This window comes from Pelodiscus sinensis, chromosome 6, assembly GCF_052426305.1.
Source record: "Pelodiscus sinensis isolate ZL-2025 chromosome 6, ASM5242630v1, whole genome shotgun sequence".
NCBI lineage: Eukaryota > Metazoa > Chordata > Testudines > Trionychidae > Pelodiscus > Pelodiscus sinensis.
Genome location: NC_143057.1, coordinates 36522090 through 36548838, shown reverse-complemented (window position 1 = coordinate 36548838; position 26749 = coordinate 36522090). Strand labels below are relative to the sequence as shown.

The window sequence follows — 26749 nt, the reverse complement described above, 5'->3', positions numbered from 1 at the left end:
GTTGCTGACCATACTTTTGAAATACAGTAAAGATATGGACTTGAGCCCCAAAACACTACTCAACTATGGAAATGCATGTGGTGCTTACATAAATTCTTTTTTCTCTTCAATATATCATATCTATGCTCCTAGCCAGGTTGTTTTTATTTGCTAGAATCTGGAAGACCTCTGGCTTCAGAATATCGTGCGTCTTTGGGGCAACAGATGCAATACAGAGTAGTACCCATCCCAAGCACCAACTTCCATAAGTTTGGGGGGATGCCCCACCCCACCTCTTCCCACCTAGATTCCCCCTTCCTCTGAATGCACCTCATCCTTGCCTCTACCCTCCCGCAAACCTCCCAAAATACTGTGAAACAGCTGATCAGTGGGAATGACGAGGGGAGGAGAGGCACTGGTCCTGCCATAGGAGCAGGGGACTGGACTCGATGACCTCTCGAGGTTCCTTCCAGTCCTAGTATTCTATGATCCCTAAGGTCTGCTGAAGGGCAGGAGGTGCTTGAGAAAGGAGAGGAGCTGATGGGGAACTGCTGGTGCAAGCTCAGAAACCACCAGTTTTTCTGTGTGGGTGCTCCAGCCTTGGAGCACCGATGGAGTCAGGGGGCCTATGGTACCCATTTTGTAAGTTCACCTACCTATTTTTTGGAATTTACTAGCAGTGTTCTTTTCCCAACATCCTTGCATGCTCTGTAGAAAAAAAAACTTGTATGGCAAAGAAGGCCTTCACCAGTTTACTCTCTTTGATGTTGATGGAGAACAGCTGCTTCCCTTCAGAGGAGGAATCTGCTTAAGATATGGAAGGGAATGCAAGGTTGCTCCTTCTGAGCAGAGCCGTGTTGAAGGTACTATTGCTGTTGAGCATGGGGCAGATGGGGTTTCCCTTTCCTGCCCTCAGAGTTGGGTGTAGAAGATTGGGGAGTGGGAATCTGAGAGATGTTGGAAGCGGAAAAATAAAATTTTGTTTCTGTTTGCGTTTGGTGGGAAAAGCAGCTACACAGAACCTTGGAATCACAGAAATGGGTAGAACTTCTGGCCAGACTTTGAAAATTGGACTGTTATCTAGCTATATACAGAGTTCATAACTCTTAAATTGCCAAGTATGGTCATATGTTCTACTGGATTTTTCTTTTATGGGAATCTGCTCTAAGTGCTCTTTCAGGATAAAATTCTTGGGTAGGAATGTGATCTCCCAGAGAGTACATTTAAGGAATGCTATCAAGTTTGGTAATGTCAACAGATTCACCTAGCTGTCAGAACTGATTAAGGGGAATATATTCACAAAACTGAAAGCTGGTCAATGTGAGAACTGTAGGGATACAAGTCCTCTTTTAGTTTCTTTTAACATTTATTTTGCTAGAATTGTACATGCAGTATCTAGAAAGGGTGTAAAATCCCAGTTAATCAGCTAATTGGTTAAACCTGAGGTTTAACTGAGTAAACAGGATCTTGCCCCTCCTCTCCCTCCATGTTGAACCCCTGCAGTGGCAGCAGGAGCCAGCAGCCCAGCGCATGGAGGGTAGCTTCTTCTCCCATCCCCACCCCTCTGAGTGCGGAGCTGTTGGTGCTGGCCCCCTTACGTTGGGGTGGAGGAAAGCAGAAAACCAGCAGCTCAGCACACAAGCAGGCTGGCTTCTGCTTCCATTGCCCTACAAGAGGTAACCAGCAGCAGTATCTGGCCCTGTCCAGTGGGCGAGGGGAAGGGCAGCTTTTGCTCCTGCCCCCTGTGCTTGGGGCCACTGCTGCCAGCTCCGCCATGCGGGTGGTTGGCTCCTAGCCCTTGTGGGGCTGGAACATCCTTTATGGTTGGCGGGCCGTTCCCGGATACTAGTTAACTCATTTAGGGTGATCCATACTAAGGATGTTAAAATGCGGTTAATTGACTAGTCGGTGGAATTTCAATCGACTAGTTGATAGGCACTTTTGCATTCCTCCTTTGAAGTGTAGAAGAGCCCTCCCCCGCTAGATATACGTTTCATAGGAGGAATGCAGAACTCCGCATATAGCTGAGGCCAACGGGAAGTCCCACTGATTCTGGGCTGAACGTGGGTGCCTTCTTTGAAATGCACAAGAGTCCCCAGCAGGACTCCATTTCTGTTTTAAAACTGGAGGGGATGAGGGGGAGGGTTAGGAGCTGTCCCACCCCCCAGCACATTCCCATCTGCCAGAAACCGGCCATTGGGAGCTGCTTGTTAGAATAACAGGCAGCTAAAAGGAATCACACCCCTTCTCCTGGACTCAGTTATTCATGAAGCACATGGCAGGCAGGCTGGCTAGGAAACATTTTAAGCTCGGCAGGCAGGCTAGTTGGCAGCTGGCAAGTAAGTTTAATGGCCACAGCCTGCTTCTGGCACCCCAGCCCTTTCCTGCCCCCTCCCTCCCTCAACATATCCAAACCCTCTGTCCCCCTCTTACACCCATACCCCCTACCAGGTCTGGCACCCCAATCTCCTGCCCAGATCACAATCCCCTCCTATCCTAGGTCACGTACCAAACCCCTGCACTCCAGTTCCCTGCCCTAGGTCACAACCGCCTGCTTCATCCCAACTCCTTCTTTGACTCCAGTCTCCCTTCTGCACCCAAGTCCTTTACCCCAAGCTCCCTTCTGCACCCAACCTCCATCCCAAACCCCGCATCTCCATTAATATCATGGAAGAGTGCGTCCCTTGACCACTTTCCAAAATCTTGGAGTGGCCCCCCCATCAAAAAGTATTGTCCACTCCTGAGCTAGATCATCCTGCTCTTAAATATCTCCATTGATGAAGATTCCACAATCTCTTCAGGCAATTTATTCCATTGTTTAACCACCTGACACTTAGGAAGTTTTTCCTAATGTCCAACCTAAACCTCCCTTGCTGCAATTTAAGTCCATTGTTTCTTGTTCTGTCATCAGAGGCCAAGGAGAGAAAATTTTCTCCACCCTCCTTGTAACACCCCTTTAGATACTTGAAAATTGCTATCATGTCCCCTCTCAGTCTTCTCTTTTCTAAAACTCAACAAGCCCAATTCTTTGTCTTCCCTCATAGGTCAGGTTTTCTAGACCTTTAATTATTTTTGTTGCTTTTCTCTGGGCCTTCTCCAATTTCTCCACCTCTTTCTTGAAATATGGTGCCCAGAACTGGCCACAGTACGCCAATTGAGGCCTAATCAGTGCAGAATAGAACGTATAGATAGATTGATTGGTTACTAAGGTGTGTCTCATATCAGTTAAGCAGTGTACTTTCTTGCTTATAAGAGGAAATAGAGATTCCGTGCTTTGGATGTCAGAAGAATTGTGTTCTGCTTGGGTAGGACTAAACTGTTAAGATCATTCTCACAGTTTATGGTAGTTGTAGTCAGGAGGAAAATTCTCTCTGTTTTTTCTCTAAGGATCTAAGTTTGAGGATCCTGTATACGTTTGTGTTATGACTTGGCCATTTTTGTGTCACTAAGCAGAGTACATACACATTCAATTACATCATATACAGCCTCTACAGTCTTTTTGGCTTGAGTGCTTGTCCTAGACATTTGTAAAATAGCAACTTGGCCTTCAGTGCATACCTTTGCCTCGCATTGTTGACCCTTAGCATTCTAGAGATGATGCCATATATGAGTGTGTGGTCATCCCAGTTCTCAGATATACTCCAACCTGGAGGTGGAATTGAACTCGTGAATCACCTTAAATAGAGTGTGTATGTGCAATCACTTGAAGAAGAAACAGTTACTAACCTAGCCTGTAACTGTTTTTGGACATGGTGCACGTATCCATTCAATAACTCACCCTATGTTCCCACTGTATTTATTCTCTCCAATAAAAAGGAACTAATGGGATTGGGTTGGCTCTGTCCTGTTTACCACCGTGCATTAGTGTGGGGCAGTAGATGGGTACTTCTGAGGGAAAATTTTCCAACAGTCACTGGGCACCAACACCTAAAATGGGAAGGACATGGGCAACAAGTATTTCACAGAACAAGTATTATAGAACAGGTTTCTAACTTTTTTTATTATTATTATTTCTAACCTGGGTTGAGGTAATAATCTTTTATTGGACCAACTTCTGTAGATGAGAAACAAAAGTCTACAGAAGTTGGTCCAATGAATGTTACCTGACCAACATGGCTACTACTACACTGCTTATGTGGCCTTTTTAAAATAAGGCAGTCTTTAAAGCTGGTTAGTACTTTGCTACCTTCTGAATTTGTCTCCTGAAAGCCAGTCTTTCCAAAGTTAGCTAACTTTCCCCACTCCTCTTTACGTTTTGGAAAGCTGGTTGGCAATTCTTTTTGCTCCCATTCTGGCCACCTGGTTGACAATATTCTGAAGACTGCATTTCGTTTCCTCTCACATCTGCATCTTGAAAATTAGGGTTTTGATGTCCTTCCTACCAGTCGGATACTGTTTTTAACTGTCTTTGTTATGTCTAGGTAATAAGTCTTTGACTTAAAGTTGACTTGCAAAGGGTGAGAAAGAAGATGAGTGCACACTATTTTTGCTTTTATGACATATAAAAGAGGCCTAACATTTTATCACCATTCCTTCCCCCATCGATTTTTGTCTGCTTGTTTTATTTTAGAAATATCGGGAGTATCAAATATTGCCTTTCTTGTTTTTATTGGTAGACTCCCTGCAGTGACTAAATATGGATTGGGAGCTATTTCAGTCTTTACGCAAAAGGGATGCCGAATCTCTAAAAAATACTTACGTTATATGTTAACAGTTTTTAATCATCTGCATACTTCCATGTCATTTTGCAAGGTGGGGCAGCCAAACGTACTGACCCACCAGGCCACATATGACAGTTTTCAGAAACTTAAGAGCTGGTAGTCAGGGGTCAGAGTTTCATCCCCTCTCCTTCTTGAAACCCAGTACCCCACCACTCTGCTTCAAGGCAGTGGTTCTGAACCTCCCTCTGCAGTCTAGTAAGTAGAGAATGGAGAGTTAGAGAGGCTCTCGGCTAACTGCACTTGAATCATAAAAGAGCTGCATGTGGCTTTGGAGCCACAGTTTGGTAACCCCATCATAAGGTTTCACTTATTTTATGTTTCTGATGTCAAACCGTGCTAGGACTGCAATTGTCTGTAGCTCTTAAGGAAAAGATAGCGTAAATAAGAACTGAATTTCTAATTTACAAAAACTTAGTAGGTTGTAACAGTCCATCAAGAAAAGCAAAAAAGGCACAAACCTGTGGTTTTTTTTCCTCTCTTGCAAGTCACTTTCACAAATAAATACAGTGTTTTTTTACAGAGATAGTCTAAATTAAAGTTAAGGAAACTATTTGAAAAATAGCTATCTTTTAATTTTGTATTACATTGCCACTCAGGATTGCCTAAGTGTGTATTATTTTACCTTTTATTCAGTGTGAATGTTATTTTTCACAAACCAGGTTTTTACCTGTAGTTTTTAATGCATTAAAAATAATTTTTAAGATTCCATAACTTATTCTATGACCGTATGAGGGTTTTTCCCCCTCACCCTGAAATACCTATTCTCAACTTGCGTGATGTGTCTATAGAAAAATTACAGTATACAAATTGAAAGGTCTTTAGGAATTATCTCTGTTTAAATATATGAAACCAACAATATTTAACCAGACCCATAGATATTTTATTAAGACGTATTGGATAAAGGATTAATTATTATTTTTTGTTTTGTTGCAGGGATCTCTCCAAAGTTAATGTCCTGGTACCTGGTGCTGGGCTAGGTAGATTGGCCTGGGAAATAGCTATGCTCGGTTATGCTTGCCAAGGAAATGAATGGAGCCTCTTTATGCTCTTTTCTTCTAATTTTGTACTCAACAGGTACTTAGCTTATATTTTACTTGCTGGTTGCAACCTATATGTACTAGGGAAACAGAAATCAATGGCCAGTCTTTTAACAAAGTAATAAATAACCAATCACAATAAATCCCTAAACCCCAAATCTAGGTAACAAGATCTTTTAGATCTCTTGTTTCCATGAAAAATATCTGGGAGAGGGTAGGAGGGAAGAATGGGAGTTTTTTCAAAATTTGACATGGATATTTATTATATCCTTACCTGTATGTCATAAAGATTATAGAAGCAAGAATTATTTGGTGCTTAAAGCAGTGAACTGGAACTTAAAAGATCTGGGTTCAGACACAGATTGCCTGCTTGATCTTGAGAAAATTATGTGATCTTTTTATGTGAGTTTTAAATCTGTAAAATGGCCATATTTCCCATCTATGTGATACTGAGGGAAAAAAATTAATGTTTAAGGAGTTTCTGATACTATGGTGATAAGTGCCAAAGAAAACTTAAAAATAAAATAGGTTGCATTTATTACTAAATGCCAAGATAAATTTCACAAGCTTTTCTTTAATTGTAGGTATACATATTTTGAATATTTGACAGAAAAATAATTTATTAATAAATGCCTCATTGCTATAAAATAGCAAAGTACTTATTAGGCAAGCTTTCTCTTCAAGCATCTTTATACATCTTCTTATTTCTTAAACTTAACTTCTATAGTGGATTCTGCAGCTGTGAGTTTAAGTGAGATTATGAGTTTATAAGATTTACACTATATAGAATTAGAAGCATGAGATATAGATGTCCTGTGTTCCATTTCCATTAATGGTAGATGTTAGTTATGTTGCTGAATGTAGTTATAGAAGGTAGCTAGATTCTCTGGTGACAAGCACAGTATAAAAACCTATATGGAATAGAATGAATGGTTTCCATAATTAATCTTCAGTTGACAAGTCAAAATCTAAATCAGGAATGCTACAGTCTTTCTTTATCCAACTGTCAGTCTGCTAGCTGGTGAGGTATTGTTGAAGATTTCTGTTTTGTACATTACCTGAAAAATTATATGAGCAGGAATCTGGTGTCATTTTTAATCAGTTTCTGGTTAGAACATAAGAACAGCCATATTGTATCAGACCAAAGGTCCATCTAGCTCAGTATCCTGTCTTCAGTGGTGAATATCAGATGCCTCAGAGGAACATCCTCTGGCAAAGAGTTCCACAGGTTGACTATGCACTGAGTGAAGAAAAACTTCCTTTTGTTTGTTTTAAACCTGCTGCTTATTAATTTCATTTGGTGACCCCAGAGGGAGGGACACAACAGGTAATCATCACGTGATCCCTTTCCTGTCATCCATTTCCAGACAGAGGCTAGGGACACCATTCCTACCCATCCTGGCTAATAGCTATTGATGGACCTAAACTTCATGAATCTATCTAGCTCTTTTTTGAATCGTGTTAAAGTCCTAGCCTTCACCATATCCTCTGGCAAGGAGTTCCACCGGTTGACTGCGCTGAGTGAAGAAAAACTTCCTTTTGTTTGTTTTAAATCTGCTGCCTATTAATTTCATTTGGTGACCCCTAGTTCTTATATTGTGGGAATAAGTGAATAACTTATTTTTATTCAGTTTTTTTCCACACCAGTCATGATTCCACGCCAGTCATGGTTAATGTTGTAGAAGGAACTCTCTGCAGAAGCTCTAAATTCAGAGTCTGTTCCAGCAAGATTATCAGTTTCACATATAAAATGACTTGCTAACCTGTTTTTTTCATCATTAAATATTTTCTCTTTTGATACTTGCATTTTTATGTTGTTCTTTCAAAAACACAGATATAAAAAACCACACCTCAGTGCTTAATTCGGTAAAAATTACTTTTTACTGTTTATAACCAGATTTAAAATATAGATAGCTTGCCTTTCCTTTGTCCATATCTTGCTTATCACATTTTGAAAAAAATAAATTATATGTTAAGTTTAAAAAATACGCAGGTAATGTTGCTAATTTTTGATAGACACTAAAATCCTGTCTAAATGTGTGCTTTTAGCATCAATTCAAACCTCTTTCATACTTCTAAACTGATATGGGCCATTAAAGTATAATTAAAATCACATGTATTTTTAGATATGCTTGCCATCAAATATTTTGTTCAGATTTGTATCTGAGTGAAGTTAGTATTTGTTTCAAAAGCATTATTGTATGCAAATTTAAGAACCATGGAGATTTGATGGGGAAAAAGAGAGAGAAGAATGGTCAGCTATTATCACAGTCCCAGGAAAGAAATAGCCAGACCTACCACCAAAGGGCTAGGTAGAGATAAGAGAATAAGAAAGCGGACGGGTGGGTGGGTGAGAGTAAGATATGATAACTATTGTGAATTGGAATGCCAGAAATATATAGGAGGCTATCACATCTATTATCTTCCAAGGTTCCAAAGGAACCAAATTAGCAGTAGGTTGGCTTAGCCATCTTAAGTGTGAAAGCACTTAATACCTTACTGCTTAGACTTTTTTTTTAATTGTGTATTACTATAACATTCAGGAACCTTAGTTATGGGCCAGGACACCATGGTAAAAGCATCGAACAGAAAAATGGTCCTTATCACAAAGAACTTACAGCCTAAGGCAGGGCTACTGAACTTTGAAGCCCCAGGGCAACAGTGATATTCACAGCACATGCCAAGAGCTGCAACTTAAATGTGGATGCATACACATGCAAATATATATGCAAATAGCTTCTTTCACACTGACAGGCATGAATACAAAGATTAAGGAAAAACTACACAACATGCAGGCCCCATTTAAGTCAGTTGCTGATATTAATAAAATGCAGTATTTACTCGATTTCCACCCATATGACAATGCTTATAATGAGCACAGACAGTCCAGGAATTTAACTATTAAAATGCATATCAACAGAAAACCATTATATTGACTCGCCACTATGGAGTGTGTTCCCAGTGGAGGCCATGTTCAAAGGATCCCATCCGTGGGCTGCGTGTTGAACCCCGCGTAAACCCAAACCGCACTGCGGGAAGCAAACAGGCCACAAGGTGCGTGTTGAGTAGCCCTGGTCTAAAGTTATGTCTACACTGTAGTTAAAAACCTATGACTGGCCTGTGCAATCTGACTTGGGCTCAGGCTAAGAGGTTATTTAATTGCAGTGTAGACATTTGTCTCAGGCTGTAGCGTAAGCTCTGGGACTCTGCAAGGTAGAAGGGTTCCAGAAGTCAGATTGCAGCCTGAGCCACAGCATACACACATGTTGATGAAAACAGGATGTCTCTAAAGCAGATGCATTTCTAATCAAAAGTTGTCCTGCCCTGATTCTGATTTGCGATGGGCGACACAACGGACTCCCAACATACACGCTGCAAATAAAGAGCTCCTTAATCTGAGTAAGTTGACATGCTATAGCTATGAATTTTTAATTGTCTCTATATATAAAAGAACTTTTCTGGTGGGACAACAGAGTGATGTAACTCTGTGTCCTGCTGTCCTTTCCCCCTCAGCTGCCTGGCATCCTTTCTCCCTCCATCTCTTTCCAGTGCTCTGTGGGGCAGGGAGCCTGCACTGCTGTTCCCTTCCCCCTCCTTCTCTCCCAGGCTGATTAAATGGTAGCATAGCAAAGCACTACCTTAAGGCTTTTTCCCTGCTCCTCTGATTGGCCATAATTGTGGCCAATAGCAGCAACAGGGGGTGGGTGTTTGGAAGTGGTGGGGACACAGAGCCATGTGCAGCCCTGGGGAGCTGCGCTAGGTAATCAGCCCCCATCACCCGACCTTGCATCACCAGCCCGCTCCTGCACCCTCCCAGACCCCAACCCCAAGCCTGCTTCTGCACCTGCCCAGACTTCCCACCTGCAGCCTTATCCTGCACCTTCCCTTTTGCCTACACCCCACACCTGCTTCACAGCAGCCCCCTCCTATACACTGAACTCCTCTTTTTCTGCTAACCGAAACCTGTTCGCCCAGGCCCCTGTAGGCTCTGGTGTACAAGGGCCTTCATTTTTCTGTGGAGTCGTGATCTCTGACCCCAAAGAAAGATTCTCCACTCCTGCTTTCTCTTCTCCTGAGAATTCAATTTTTCTGAGAAGATACGCTGGGATTTGGTGTCAAATGTTTCCTATTGTGCCAGGAAGCAATCCCAAGGAGACATGGTTAGTCCTGGTGCTCTGTTATCTAACACAATCTCATATTTCCCCAGAGTGCAACTTCTCTGGTATTAAAATCCAGAGCCAGAAAATATGCGGAGATTAAACTTAAACTCCTCATGATGAAGCGCTTACTATATTTGGCCTCTGCCCTGGCCAGGGGTGTCCCTCCATACATCAAGCTATGAATAAGTCTGCTGACTTGACTATCTGTGAATTGCACTCTTTGAGAGTTTTTAAGAGAGAGATCCAAAATTCCTCCCATAATAATCATAGACTGTCCCTCGAGTTTCTTCCGCCTCTAAGAAGTTGTGGTCTCTGATGACTGCTCCACTTAAGCACCCATGAGACTGCTGATTCTTCAGATGCTTTCAAATCTGAAGATTGTAGACCAGAAGTCCCCAAATTATGGAGCAGACTACCTGGGGGGCATGGAGAAACATTTGGATCAAGCTAAGGGGGGAACAGTTCAGGAGGTGGGGAGAAAATGCCCAGGTGTCTCAGCTGCTGTCCTCAGCCTTGGCCTTCTTAGCACTGCCTGCCCATCTCTTTCCCCCCTTCTCCAGAGCTGCTGCCTGTGTCTCTCTTCACCAAGTACTGAAGAAGCACATTCCGCTCTATTGTCATTGAAACAGTAATTCCTTCAGCCACTATTATTTCAGAGCAGGCCATGAACATGGTACCTATAACACTGGGTATCACAGGAATTTTGCTTTCTTCACAGTCTTCCTGTGTCCAAAATGCCTAACTCATCATTACAAAGCAATGCCATAAGCTGCTTGACATCCTTCATACAACTTTATATGTCTGTTACATTTGCTGTTAGAGACCCTGCTGGAGCATAAGTGCCTGATCTGTTGGATAGAAAATCATATTCATCACTACTTTGCAATTCAGAATTGCCAACTGCTAGCCATTAATGGTAAAGTACAGTCATACAAATTATGCCAAGCTGAATTCTTTTGTTGAACATTTATTATCAGAACACAGCTCAATTCCAAGCAATTATTGCAGAAGGCCAGCTTCTGACCAGAACATCTCTTTAGGCCTTCCTTGATGCTGCTGATGCTTCAGGTTGTTTGGTTTCTACAGTGGTATTTATGAGATGGGCATGCCATTTCTAGTTCTCAGTGCTAAACTGTTTGTTGATAGGATGGATGAATCTCTGCATACATTAAAGGATTCCAGGGCCACATTGCATTCTGTCAGGATTTATACACTGGCCCGTGAGAGAGTTTAGTAAGTTCCTCTTGGTGAAGAGATTTCATCTTGCCCTGGAGGTTTTTCGCATTCCTTGGTAGCATGGGGCACGGATCACATGCTGCATCTTGGGGTCTTTAAACTATTTGAAGACTTCAATATCCGAGATATAGGTAAGAGGATTATTCCAGGAGTGGGTGGGTGAGATTCTGTGGCCTGCATTGTGCAGGGGGTCGGACTAGATGATCATAATGGTCCTTTCTGACTTTAAAGTCTGTGAGTCTATGAATTCTCAATCTCTGGGGGAACTCATGAAAAAGAGGTTCAGGGAAGAAAACCACCTACTTCTCAAACTTTTACTACTCCCAATGGGCTTGGGAGTCAATCACTATGGACAAGTGGGTTTTGGAGGTCATCTCCTCAGGGTACTCCATCCATTTTACTTTTCTTACACTTGGCAACATCCTTTTTCCATTCCACTTTAAGGACTCCTTTCACAAGAACCTGCTATAAAATATAATATGCTCTCTCCTATATTTAAGTCATGTAGAATTGGTCCTGTGCTACACAGAAGGAAAGAGTTTTATTCCAGGTATTTCCTGGTTTAAAAAAAATGGAGGTTAGAAATCCATCCCAGATGTAAGGATATTAACATCTTTTTCAAAGGGCCAGAAATTCAAAATGGTGACATTTGCAGCAATAATTCTATCACTGGACCAAGGGCTTAGTTCTCAGCCTTCAGCACACCCATTTCCATCATGCAATCCAGTAATCTCATAGTCATACATTTTTATTTTGTTTTGGGGGCATTTACAGTACATGGTGCACCTTTTCAGCCTATATTTGGCCCCAGTGACCTTTTCAAAAATTAGTAGGGGCAGACCTCCACAGAAAAGGAAAGCTTGTTTTCTTATCTAGACATCTGACAGATTGCTCCCTGAACGTAACTTCAGATGCGTCTTGTGAAGCCACAGACCTCTTCCTCAGTTTGGGCCACCTATTGAATATTCAAAACATCAACCTTGACCCCTGTGCAAAAGTTGAAATTCATAGGCACTTATCTTGATTTAGGAGTGGCAAGGTAGATTTCTCAATTCATGGCCCTCCTACATAGTCAATACAATCCATATCACCCCCTCACACCTGTTGTGGTAAATGTCTTCAGCTGTTGGGGTATATGGCTGCTGGTACTTTCATTATGGACCATGCAAGATTGCTACAGATCTGCCTTCAGGGATGGCTCAGGACTGGTTAGTCACCAATGGACAGGCCAACTACACTATCCATTCCCACCTTCAAAGGTAATCTTTCAATTATTGGAATTACTATTGTACTGTCTGTGCAGCGAATCCCTTTCACCTGCCCCTCTCCCAATAGTGGCTGTCATGACACATGCATTCCTGTTGCCTGGGGAGCATATCTGGACACACATGGCCCAGAGCAGGTGGTCTCAAGAAACCACTATGCATATCAACCCCATGGAACTCAGAGCAGTCAAATATGCCTGTTTTTAGTTTCTATTGCTAATCGGGAGCACACAATTAAAGGTCATGTTGGACAACACGTTGTATATGTTTTATATCAACTTGCAAGGAGGGGCAAGATCCCCCACGTTTTGCATTGAGGCTATCGAACTTTGGAATTGGTGCATTCACAGTTAGATTGCTATCACTACACACCTTGCCTTCTGGAAGTTCAGAATCTGAGTGCAAATACATTTAGCAGGCACTTTTCTCAAGACCAAAAATGGGGGAGAGATTCTAATATACTTCTCCACATATTCCAGCAATGGGGCATTCCTGGAATAGAGTTATGTGCCATGGCAACAAACAAGAAAAGCACCTAGTTCTGTTTAGGCCAAAGGCTATTAGCCAGGGTAGGCAGGGATGGTGTCTCCCAAGCATCTGTTTATCAGAAGGTGGGAATGGGCAATGGGATAGATCAATTGATTAAATGTACTGTTCGTTTTCTCTTGGGCACCTGCAATTGAGTTGGGTTGAAAGACTGGATACTGGGCTAGATGAACCTTTGGTCTGATCCAGTATAGCGATTCTTATGCTCTTACAGTGTCACTGATCCTTCGGCGTTGCCTTTCACTTTCAATGGTTATCGGTTCTACTGTATGCATCCATCATCCTCCTCCTCCCCAAGTTTCCTAAGTTCTAGGAAACAAATCTTGCTGAACAATTCATATCCTTGGTTATCCCTTCACATTTCAGCTGTCCTTGATTATGCCTGTGCAATTCCATTAACGTTAGTGGGGCTTAGTGTAAATAACTGAGTGCAAAATTTTTCTGTAGAATGCTATTGGCCGATGCATTGAATAGAATGAAAACAGCTCCACTTCCTGATTCCAGCATGAGTCTATACGGATATCAGAGAAGCATCTTTTTTTTTATAAAGTGAGCTAGTGATTTGGAGTCATCGATACAATAAACAAGGGAACCCATACTGCTATTTTATTCACTTTTCATAGTTGAACTAGTAAGGGTTCCATGTTACTTTGCTATATGTTGGCCTACAAATCGTGGTATACAGAAACTAATGTCATGAGGCTATTAAGATTTATTGTAGTACTGCTAGGTTTATTTTAGGACTGTCAAGCGATTAAAAAATTTAAGCATGCTTAATTGTGCAATTAAAAATTTAATCTCTATTAATAGTGTTCACCTCCCTTTTGAAATGCCGCAGTGGCGTTTCGATGGGGCAGCGCTGCGTGGAGCCCGGGATCAGCTGGGGACTCCATCTGATCCCTAGCTCCATGTTGCAAAGCCCCTCTTGAAGTGCCACTCCGGCGCTTCAAAGGGGATTTGCAACAGTGGAGCCAGGAATCAGCTGGAGTCCCCAGCTCATCCCCGGCTCCTAATGCGCTGCCCCTTTAAAGCGCCAAAACGACACTTGAAAGGGGCAGCGCAAGCGGTGCCGGGGATCAGATGGAGCGTCCAGCTGATTCCCGGCTCTGCGTTGCAAAGCTGCTTTGAAGTGTCATTATGGCACTTCAAAGGGGCTTTGCAGATGTGGAGCTGGGGATCAGCTGGAAACTCCAGCTGATCCCTAGCTCCGCTTGTGCTGCTTCTTTGAAGTGCAGGAGCAGCATTTCAAAGGGGCAGCGCAGCATTAACACCTGCAATTAACACACACAAAATTAATACATTAATCTTGTTCTGCATTAATCACAGACGTTAATGCAGGTCAATTGACAGCCCTAGTTTATATGCTCAAGTGATATTAGTGTACAACTGCCCAATGGGAAATTATTTGACTTTGCAGATCTATTGAAATAATGTAAATACATACTTTGGTTTAAAGGATGACAGTTTCAGACAAATGTTTTCACTTTGCTATAGCACAAAGTCTTTTCTGACTCAAGAAAGGCAACTTCAGTAAGAATCTATAGGTTGGACCTCCCTGGTCTGGCATCCTTGGGACCTCACTAGTCCTGAACCAGAGATTTTGCCGGACCATTTCTGGCCCTCCAAGCCCAGCTCCTCCTAGCTTGGCCACTGACCTTCCTCTTCCCATCTCTGGCCCTGCTGGCCTCCCGGGCTCCCGCTTACCGGCAGCCCACTGAGATGCTATCCTCCCAGCCCTGCTGCAACACCCCAGAGTCCCGCCGCTGGGTTCCTAGCCTTACTGTGGCTGACTGCAGCCCCACTTCTAGGGCGCTCAGCCCTGCCGCAGCATCCCGTGGTCTCTTGGCTGGGGCGTCTGGCCCCACTGCGGCAGCCCACAATCCCTCCGTTGTCCCACGGCAGACTACTGCCTCACCTCTGGGATTCTTGGCCCCATACAGGCAGACCTTCCTGCATGCAACCTGGCTGGGCCCCCGACCCCCACAGAGCTCCTACCTCTGACCCTCCATTGGGACTTTGTGGTCTGGCATGGATCAAAGATGTTGCCAGACCACAGAGTCCCGGTTTAGAGAGGTTAAACTTGTAGAAGAAAAGTAGGTATTCTTAGGAAAACAAAAAAACAAGAAAGGACTTATGTCATCATCCTTTTCTTTAGAAAACAAACAAGTACACTCTTGTACAACAAACAAATGGGAATGGTTATGGCACAACAAAACACATATAATGGCAGTTTTCATTCATCTTTAAGGTTCTACCAAATTCATAGTCGTGTCATAGAGCATGAAATCTGATGGCCTCCTGTGAAATCTGGCCTTCTGTGTTGCTTTACCCTATACCATACAGATTTCACAGAGGATACCAACATTTCTCAAATTGGGGATCTTGACCCAAAAAGGAATTGCAGGAGAATCACAAGGTTATTTTATGAGGGTCATGGTATTGCCACCCTTACTTCAGTGCTGCCTTCAGAGCTGGGCATCTGGAGAGCAGTGTTTGTATCGCTGAAGGTAGCACTCCGCAAGCAGCAGCGTAGAAGTAAGGGTGGCAATACCATACTCATGATGCTGTAACTTCTGTATTATTGCTTTCAGAACTGAGTGGCCAGAGCTGTGACTGCTGACTATGGGCCAAGCTTTGCAGGCACCAGTGGAAATATCTTAGTATGCCATCATTCTACATAGCTGCTGCTGATGGCTCTGCCTTCAGAGCTGGGCTCTTGGCCAACAGCCACAACTCTCCAGTTGACAAGCTCTGAAGGCAGTGCTGCTGCCAGCATCTGTGCAGAAGTAAGTATTGTACAGTACCCCCTTACAGTAACCTTGCAATACTCCCCCCAACTGTTTTGGGTCACATTTATGATACTGTGAAATTTCAGATTTAAATATATGAAATGAAATTTGCCATTTTTAAAATCCTATGAACTGCAATATTAGTTTTCTTTGAAGATAAATGTAAATAGTACATGGTTAAAATACAAGAAGCAAAAAGAATAAACTCCCTTTCAGTAAAACTTAGTGTGTTTATTTGTCTTGAATTTATTTGTATTTTTTCATAGTAAAAAATTCTGGTGACTGTAGCACAGTAATAATGTAATGAATAATAAACTAAATAAAAACTTTCTGAAATACCTTATAACATCCAGATTATCAGCTAAATTAATCATACTTACTGAAAATCAAATTATTTTATACTTAATGTTATTGCAAGACACCTACTTTTCTAAGTAATACATGAGCAGCTAGTTGAAACTGAATCATTCTTTCATATTTTGCAGATGCTCTGAAATTAACTCTCTCAAACTTTATCCCTGGATTCATCAGTTTAGCAATAACAGGAGATCTGCAGATCAGATACGACCAGTTTATTTTCCTGATGTTGATCCCCACAGTCTTCCTTCTGGTGCAAATTTTTCTATGACAGCAGGGGATTTTCAAGAAATTTACTCAGAGTGCAGTAAGTAGAGAAATTAGAGGTCAGAATTCATGAACACGATAAATATAAACCCAGAATGGAAGAACCAAATTCTATTGCACTAAAACCAGATTATGGCTTGGATCATTAATGTAGGCACTAAAGTTTTACTAATGTGTTGCAACTAGATTCTTCTCAACCAAAATGAATTTGAAAGAAAAGTTATACATGTGTGTTATAGCATATTTAAGTGCCTCAATTCTATCCTTGTTATAGAGTTCTATATACTCCCTTTGTTTAATGAGAACCGTGATATCCTAGACAACTTTCCACACTGTGATCTTTTGTGCCTGTTCTTTCCTTGAATTAGAAGGTGATATTAAAGAAATGCACAATATAAATACTTTGTTTTTCATGGATATAAATGAAGTTCAGTTATTTATTCTTGCTTGATTTTAGAACTAAACAACATAGCAAAAAAATACTAAAATCATTATTTAAAAATGTCTAGGGTTTCCAGGATATCCTAAGGTTTATCAAGGATCACAATGTTCTTATCATTACAAACATCTTTGTTGTTAATGAAATCTGTCTGGAGAAATATTTTTATTGTAACTGATAATTTTCCCCTCAATTCATGTACAGAAAATAATTGTACTTACTGAAATATTTTCCATCTCAGTTCCTAGTACTAGTTAGACTGGAAGTGATAATGGATCTTTACTTGTACCTGTAGGTCACTTGTCTATACAAAATACTAAATGCCCAGCTAGCACTATTCCTATTGGCATCCCTGTTTGAGCCCACAATTCTCCTTCTTTAGAGCTAACAGGTTTTTGGCCTGTTTTAAAAAAAATCTTTGCCCTGTTAAAAGATGGTTTCTTAAGAAGTTTTCACAGGCATACTAGCTTATAGTCAGCTCCCTTCTTTTGCTCATATGTTTGCTATAAGCCAGAAATAAATCTATTTTTTTAATATTTATTTAAACATAACAGACTAATCTTCCATAACTTTAGAGAATATGGTTAGATGGAAAAGGGAGATCTGCACTTCAGAAGTTTTTCCCGAGGCATTAATTTAAAGGAAAGGTTAAATACAATAGAAAGTAGAAATATGTATGTTTGGGAAAAGATATTTCAAAATGAAATCCCCAAATATTTGGAGGGACAGCCTTTTCTTTCTGGTTTTTAAAAGTGCTAAAGCGACTGAGTCAGGGTACATTTTTGTTTTCTTTCTTTTGTATACACAGTAGTATCCATGCTAAAAATAATTAATTCAAAGTATTAGCTCTTGAGTCTTGTTTAATGGCAATCTGGCCCGAAGGGTACATGTACACTAGTACTTATTTGATCCCGTGCCCCCTTCTTTGTATATGTAATAGTTTACAACCCTGTACCTGCCACTCAAGTACATATACAGATACATATGGTTTATCTTGAATCATTTTCAGCTTCTTTGTTTTTCTTGAATCCCTCCATTCCCTGTGACATGAGTCAATGATCCAGTAGGAAGAGCAAAACCAAAACTGTAGTGTGCTCTGTGCTTACAGTTAAATATGCACATCACATTATAGCAACAGATTAATGTACAGATGGCAACAACATGTATAATATTATGAAAGCCTAATGAAAATATGTAAAAATGCACAGTACCATCAAATGCACAATGTTGTCTAAGGACCTGATATGTCCAGACCAATCAGCTTTGCTAATTATTCATTCCTTTGGGTAAAAATCTGCACAATACCCCCCCCCCCCCACCAGCTTCTCTCACATGCACTATTCCCTGCATAATGTATTCTCCATCCCCTCTGTTTTAGAATGTCTGGTCTACAGTGCAGTTAAAAATGCTGACTTGGACTTGCAGGGCTGAAAGTAAGAGGCTGTTTAAATGCAGTGTAGATATTCATGCTTGGACTGGTGCCCAGGCTCTAGGTAAGGTGAGAGAGTCCCAGAGCTCTTTCTGCAACTTGAACCCGAATAGCTGCCCCACACTTGAAGAGCCTGAGCCTGTATCAGCTGGTACAGGTCAGTCCAGGGTTTTTAATTCCAGCGTAGGCTTACTTATATTGTCTAGTTTTTGTAGTAATACAATATTATTAGTTTCCTTTCAATAAAATGTTAGAAAATATTCCATTTCTAGCCACTGTCTTTACTGTTAGGTGAAGATGATCTTAGGCATGATTAAATACCTATATACAGGGCTTGACAAATGGCAGCGAAACCTACTCGCCAGCCCCGCACTGCGCATGTGCAAGATCCGCATTGTGCGTGCGTGTGCCGCCAGTGAATGAGGGTGATTGGCTGAAATCTACTCGCCATGGGCGAGTAGATTCAGTGAGTTGTCGAGTCCTGCACCTCCCCCACCCCCGTGTGTGTGTGTGTGTGTGTGTGTGTGTGTGTATATATATATTCAATACTAAATGGTAAATACAAGCTAACTCTGAAGTCTTATGCAGCGCATCAATGTTAAAATCAGTAATGTGCTCTGTTACATTTTCTTTGTACAGATATATGGGACTGCATAGCAACCTGCTTCTTCATAGACACAGCTCATAATGTCATTGATTACATTGATACAATATGGAAAATCCTCAAACCAGGAGGAATATGGATAAATTTAGGTACATTTTTCATTTCCTTGCTCTCAGTTCTGTTGCCTGGCATGACCAGTGGCTCCTGGTGAGTAGGAGGAGCAGTTGCAGGAGAAGTCCTTCTCAGCATCAATAGCCATGGAATCAAAATTTTTTAGCTACCAAATTCTATCAAACCTCCACAGTCCATGAGTTAACAGTGATTTTCAGAGCCAGCAGTGATTTTCAGATTCATATAATTCAGTCTAATCTGGGTGAATTTTCATAAGTAAGCAAAATGAATTTCCCTGCCTCTGGACTGTACCCTCACAAGTGTCACATGCACACTCCAAAGCATTGAAGTTCTCAGTTTCATAAATTCTTTAGTCATTTCTTTTTTAACGTTGGCAAAACAATTCCTCTTATCCCCCATCTTTTTCTGTCATTGGGCTAGATCATTTGTTGCTGAAATTTTAGTTTGGTAAAACTGTAAGCAACTGAAAATGGGCTAATAATGGAAAATGGTAGAGAACCTAATTATAGGTAGCTAGTTCTACTTACTTGGGGAGGGAGGTGTTAAATCTTTTATTTGTTGACTTCATACTTATCCCAAATGCTAAGCGTGCTTCTGACAATAAAATTGGTTTTAGTGTTACTGAATTCCTTTATCTTTGTATTCTAGGTCCTCTCCTTTATCACTTTGAAAACTTGGCAAATGAACTTTCGATAGAATTGAGTTATGAGGATATAAAAAATGTTATATTAAAGTATGGATTTCACCTAGAGGTACGGATTAGATTGGAAGTAATACTTACTGGAGTAGACGGGTCAACCAAAACCATACATATTATGGCTTAACTCAATTTAATGATACAGATTTTTAACTTTGAGATGCTTTACATGTTTATGTTGCTGGTTGTATTCATAGTTTAAGGTGTTTGTTTTTTAATTCATTAAAATGCAAAAAACATGACTGTAAATACATAGCTGTGATGAGTGTGAAGAGGAGAAATAGATATTTTGGAGGGACATTTCCGAAAATATTCTGAAAACTTCAATTTTTATTTTCAGGTGGAGAAAGAATCTGTATTATCAACATACACTGTGAATGAACTATCAATGATGAAATACTACTATGAATGTGTGTTGTTTGTGGCTAGGAAACCAGAGTTGCAGTGTTTCAAATAGATTCTTCAGGAAAAAATGCTGGAGATGTTAAAATTGAAAACACACAGTGGACTAGGTAATGACTGGATACAACCTCAAATCAGTGGTGCCTTGTTTATTCTTAACAGGAATTTGAGAGTGTCTATTTTCTTAATATCTGTATTGCTATTCAGATATATACTGTGCCATGCATATTTGTACTGTACTTGTGAAAATGGAAGTATTCACCAGATTGCATAAATACATCCCATTTTTTGAGTTTTATACTTGTGTTTTATTGTCTGCCATGAAGTTGTCCTGATAAGACTGGTTTAATTAAAAATTGTTTCCATTTCATCTGCAGCTGTCTGTAATGTGCATAATCTATAGCTCTCAGGACCTGTTGGAAAGGATATATAATTCTGTGTTTGATATCAGAACTGGGAATATTCTTTCCACTGTGGATCTGAGGCTTAAAACAAAATATGCTATGTATTCTGCCTCAGTTTTTACACATAATTCTTTTTGTTTTCATTTTCCTTGTGGCTTTATGGATGTTGAGGTATAGTATGAACGCAGACACAGTTTAGAGAAGGCTTTCTTTACATCAGTTTAAAAAATAGAATTTACAAAAGCTGAAATTACTGAAAAGTGTTAATGTTGCTGGAAAGCTACATTCATTGTGACTTTTAGCGCTCCCAGGACCATTTTCTGTTAGACCGGAAATAGAAACATAAGATTTTAGAAACTCTATTTTTGGCTATGCTAAACTTAGCAATCTATTCTAATAGTTTGTTAGCTTTGGTAATTTGGATATTGGTATATGAAATCATAGTATGGAGTGAAGCAAAGCATCATGTCACAAAGAAGCAGGAGTAAATTAACTTTGAAATGGAAATAAGACTTGTTCTGTTAATGCAGGAACTGCACTCTCACTTTACCCATTTGAAGTTTACCAGTGTAACTTATCTGTTGCTTAAATAAAGTGTTTGAAGCATTTATTTTAAGGATTATTAGATGGAATGGAAAATTAGAATAATCAGAATCTTTGTTTAAAATTAAGAAAATCTTGCATGTAATCCCTTTGCCTTGCTTGAGAGCTGTCCCGGCCTGTGTCTTTGCAGAGCTCATCCCCCGCCACCCATCCATCACAACTTTTGTTGGCAGGAACTCCCTTCCCTTTCCATAAGACAGCTACTGCCCACCAACATAACCCAACTGCCCATCTCTTGGTGGCAGAAAGGAGTTAAGAACATTGTGCATTGGCCCAGGAAACCTGTAGGGATGATTGGGACCTGGCAAAGAGGAGAAGGAGAAGAACCAAACTCCAGCCCGTTGCGAGTAGGGTGAGGAATCCTGGCTCCTTGTCTCCTCTGCAAGTAGCACTGATTCCATCCTGGTCTGTAGGCACCTCTTCTCATTGCTTGCACACACAGCAGTAGCCAAGTAGGGCAGCCTGCATGTACTGCTCTGGCTGAGGGACACACAGGGTCATCTGGCTCAGTCCACTTCAGACAGCCTAAACTACCTGCTGAAGATGGAAGTCAGATAAAGGGGGACTGCCCAAGGAGTAGAGGGCATTCAAAGCTAATCTGAGGCTCACCAAAATCTGAAGGTCTTAGTACAATGTGGATAGTCTGAGGATGGCTCAGGGGGACCATCATCCTAAAGCAATGATCAGCTTTCCTTGCTCCACCAGTGTCTCAAAGTGCTTTACAAGCTGAATTGCATTGCTGGAAGTGAAGTTGGGGGACCCCTTATTCTATATAGGGGAGCTTTGCATTTCACAGCTGCATGAGGTTCAGGCAGGGGCTATTTCTGAAAACTGGTTCCAGTTCACTGAGTCCATCACAAAGTCAGGAAAAGCCAACTTTGGCAAAAGGCCAGGCTGGACTAGGTGTATATGGCCAAAGATGGGGTTAGCCAGAGGGTGGAGAGCTGGCTGTGAGATCCTGGGAAACTACTCTGCATTGCTCAGAAGAAATGACTGCAAACCTATGCTGAAATCCACTGGGCTGTGTATGCCAGTCCTTCTCACTCCCATGTTTTGTCTTTGCTACTGCTGTTGTTTCCAGAACTCTTAAACTGTACTCCAACAATATCAGCAGTTATGAGTTGGCTCTGCAACAATTCACATAGTTCTTCGAGGAGTATCCTTGTGGGTGGTCCATCTGAAGTGTCTTGTGCACCTCTGTGCCTCTAGTGGAAGAATTTAGGTAGCTGTGCCTTGAGAGGGCTGCGCACGGGGAGAAGCCCGCACGCACCAGTGTGGTTACTCTGCATGCGCAGCCAATTGTCCCTTCAGTTCCTTCTCTGCCGCTGCGGCTTCAATCGGAACCAATAGTGCTTACCTGAAATTTTTCAAATGTGTTAGATTAGAGTTAGTGTCGTTACTTGTAATAACTGTTAGATTGTTAAAATCTTTCTAATTGTTATTTTTTTAAAAACTTGATTAGTTTTTCAGCCTTTTTCCCTTTGGCCATTTTTCTTCGTGAGATACCTGGTTCCTCAGATTTCAAATGTTGCCTGTCCTGCGGCTTTCCATACCAGTTTGTCAGCCACTCACGGTGCAACAGGTGCCTGAGACAGGCACGCTCCACAAGTCGTGAACACTGTAAGCAGCTCATTGTGCACAGAAGAAAGGCCATGGAGCTCCAACTGAAGTTGCTCCTACTGGAAAATACCAAGCAGTCAGCCTTGGACCCCAAGTACTCCACACCACCAAGACAGCCATCCCAATCGGAAAAGGCAGCTCTCTGAGGGTTTAGCACCAGGGACTCTGTGTTGGACCACCAGTCCAAAAAGCGAGCCCACTCAGCTTCCAGAGGTGACTCACCTTTTAAAAAAAGGAGGAACCACCTCAGAAAATGTCAAGCGCCTGAGAGACAGGCACTGTGACTGTCAGGTACCAACACATCCTGAGGGGCTAAAGACTTTAGTAGAGAGGGCCAGCTGTAAGATACTGGGCAGAGCAAAATCCTGTATACACCACAGGCTCCGTTGGTACAATCCCTGGATAGATCAACTGTGAAGGAAGAGGATGACCCAAATGTCACTGAAGAAGACAACTCTGCCAGCTCTGCCTCCCTACCCACATTTCAGCTTCGTTGCCCGATGACACTATTATGCCCCCTCCCCCCATCTCAGGGGATGACTTCAAGTCGTTTCAAGAGCTGTATAAGAGGGTGGTAGAAGTGCTGGAGATCTCCCTAGTGAATCTACCGGAGATCCAGCACAAATGAACATACATATACTCTGTGCCTACCCCTCAGCTAAACTGGCACTGCCAATGAATCCAGCCCTGATGGACCCAACCAAATCCATCTGGCAGCCCTCTGCTACCAATCTATCAGTCTGTAAAAGATCAGACAGACTACTACGTAGTGCCACAAGGGGATGATTTCCTGTTTTCTCATCCTTCCTCAAATTCCCTGATGGTGAAGCAGTAAACCAGAAGGGGAAGCAAAGTACCACCTGGACCGCTCCTTACGACTGGCACTGGAAGCACTTAGACCTTTTTGGCAGAAAAGCTTACTCATCTGCCTTATTGCAGTTGTGCATTGCCAACTACACCCATTACATATTTGAGAAGATGTCATGCTTCCAAATCATAAGAGGGAGCAGTTTAAGGTGCCCATATCTCTTGCACTGTACTACAAGCAGCTTTGGATTCCTCTGTTACAGCGGCCTAATTGATTGCCATTGCCGTGGCTGAGATGTGTGTCTTGGCTCCATTTGTCCTGTTTCCCATAGGAGGTGCACTAATCTGTGGATGACCTGCCCTTTGAGGGTTCCAAGTTGTTTGCGGAGTCCGGGGACACTTCACTTCACACTCTTAAGGGCTCTCACTCAACTTTAAAGGCTCTGGGCATCCATGTCGCTGTAACTAAGAGAAAGCAGGGTAAATATTTTACTCAGATACAAGCCCCCTCATTCAGTTAACCACAGAGGCAATACGAGGCCAGGCGCAGGCAGTGCACACACTAGCCTTCAACATCCAGGAAAACGTTTTGAAGGTGTGGTTGAGGGTATGATAACCTCGATATCTCGAAGGCACCCAGACAGCGTGGCAATATTCAACAATCATCTGGCAACTTTCTACCACGTTTGGTGATCCATCACCCTGGACAGATGGATGTTGGAGATTGTCAAGGCTGGCTATCATCTCCCTTTTTCGTTTATCCCTCCAACCTACCCTCCCTCCCCATCCCTCTTCAGGGACTGATCTCACAAGTGCATCCTCAACCAGGAGCTCTACCATCTGCTCCAACTGGGAGTAATAGAGCTCCTGCCCTAGCATCACTTTTTTTACAACAAAGAAAACAGGAGGATGGAGACCAGTTCTTGGCCTAAGAAAGCTCAATTGCTACATACAATGCTTCAAGATGGTCACCCTTTCCACAATAATCCCTGCCTTAGAGAAACGAGATTGGTTATTGACCCTTGACCTCTACAAGATGCATACTTCAACATGTCAGTATGTCCAGCACACAGAAAATACCTTTGATTTACTGTGCACGACAAACATTTTCAATATAGGTGCCTCCCCTTCGGGCTCTTTACAGTACCACAAGTGTCTTCCAAAGTGCTCACCATGGTGGCAGTGTACCTGGGCAGCCTGACAGTCATCATCTTCCCATATCTCGATGACTGCCTACTAAAAGCACAGACTTATCAAGACACAGAAAGAGCAGTCAACATTACCAGGCCAACTTTTCAGAAACTGGGCTTACAGATGAATCTCCAAAAATGCAAACTGAAACCAACACAAAAGTTGGAGTTCACTGGGACTCACTTGGACTGCACAATGGTGATGGCCTCACTCCCACAACAAAGGTTCCAGGCAAACACAAAACTGATGGAAACAGCACAGAAAGGCCGTCAAGTTACCACAAAGCTATGCCTTCAACTATTGGGTCACATGGCGGCAGCCAATTTTGTGGTGAAACATGTCAGATTGCATAGGAGACCGCTCCAATTATGGCTACGGATAGTCTACTAACCACATCTCCACTGCATTGACAAAAGAATCTCAATCCAAAGTGAAGCAGTCTATCATGCTGGACAGATTCACTCAGTGTGTGCTAGTGGGTTCCTTTTCACCCAGAACCACCATCCATAACCCTTACGACAGATGCATCTCTTACGGGATGGGGTGTACATACTGGCCAACAGGTGGTGCAAGACCAATGGCCTCCAGAGTAGTCCAAGCTGCACATAAACATATTGGAACCACAAGCAGTAAGCAATTTCTGTCATCATTTCTTGCACCTAATTCACAACAGGACAGTACAGGTTTTTATGGACAATCTGACAACATTGTACTACATAAATCACCAGTGTGGAGCTAGATCTTCCCGTCTCTACTTGGATGTGGTTCAATTATGGAAATGGTGTATCGTACACAATATATACCTCCAGGCCACCTACTTACCAAACAAGGACAATACCATGACAGACAACCTCAGCAAACATTTCATTTTGAATCACAAATGAGAGAAGGATACTAGTCTACTCTCTCAGCTGTTCACTCATTGGGAATTCCGTGGTGGACTTGTTTGCAACCAATGCCAACACGAAGTGTCCACGCTACTATTCTAGTGTGGGCATTAGAACTCACTCTCTGGGGGATACCTTCACAGGAGCGCCCAGCTCTCCTACACAGTGCTCGACAAATGCGCTCGCCCGTGGCAAGTAGATTTTTCCAGCTGGCGAGTGCAGGGGCGGACTGGCCCGGTGGGCCATTGTGACGGGGGGCTGGCCGAAGCCCACACTACGGGCAGCGTGGCCCCATTCAATCCGCCGGCCGGTGGAAGAGCACAGTGCTGCTAGGAAGGGGGAAGTGTGGCGATTCTTCCCACCGGGCTGCCTGCGTGCAGCTCCAGCGCGAGGAGGCGGGGCAGGATGCCAGGATGCTTGCGTGACCTGGCCCCACTGATTTTAAAGGGCCACGGCAGCTCGGCTCTGGCTGCGTGTCCCTGGGAGCTGGCTGCGGCACGCAGCACAGCCAGGGCCAGCTCTGCCAGCTCCAGTCCTGCCACGGCCCCAGCCCCCCTTTGTCCCCACGCCTCCCCTGCACCCCGGACCCCCTGCTCTCCCTCTTCCCTGTGACCCTTTGGCTCTGCACTGCCCTTACACCCCGCACCCTGCTACCCCCGATCCCTGCCCCCTCCAGCTCTGTGCTGCCCATTCCCTGCACTGCCCCTAGACCCCGATCCCTCTGCCCCTCCCGTTCCCCGGGTCCCATTCTCCGTGCCTCCACAGCATCCTGCTACCCCTGCATCCCTCTGGCTCTGTGCCTCCCGTTCCTGTGCCACCCCTGTACTTCCCCACTGTTCCCTGCACTCCTCTGGCTCTGTGCTGTCCCTGCACCCTGCTCCCCCTGTAGGTCGGGAGTGAGGGGTGCTTGCCCATTGGGAGGGGCTGGACAAGGCTGCTGTGACCCAGCAGCAAGTGAAAGGAGGAGTTCACTTGAAGGGCCTTTGCCTTTATGGGAAAAAAAAGAAAATGCTATTTGTTATTTATAGGGCTAAAATGCTGGAACAAAAAAGAAAACAAACAAAAAAAACCATTGCAAAATGCAAACATGTAAAAGACAACAACAAAGGGGGGGCAGCAAAAAACCTAGAGCTGGCCCCTGGGGAGAGGAAGGGGCTGGGCTGGGCTGTGGGGAGAG

At 42.7% G+C, this 26749-nt stretch overlaps 1 protein-coding gene across 3 annotated transcripts in view; it reads left to right on the top strand.

Moving 5' to 3' along the window:
- CARNMT1 (carnosine N-methyltransferase 1) overlaps positions 1-21074 on the top strand; it is a 49840-nt gene extending 28766 nt beyond the window's left edge. For all 3 annotated transcript variants that reach the window (XM_089779238.1, XM_075931718.2, XM_025178870.3), the window contains 5 exons: positions 5634-5774; positions 16219-16397; positions 18865-18978; positions 19610-19713; positions 19999-21074. In XM_089779238.1, the coding sequence (XP_089635364.1) occupies positions 5634-5774; positions 16219-16397; positions 18865-18978; positions 19610-19713; positions 19999-20115 (655 nt within the window). In that variant the 3' untranslated portion in view covers positions 20116-21074. The remainder of the gene's footprint in view (positions 1-5633; positions 5775-16218; positions 16398-18864; positions 18979-19609; positions 19714-19998) is intronic.
- Positions 21075-26749: the final 5675 nt, after the last annotated feature.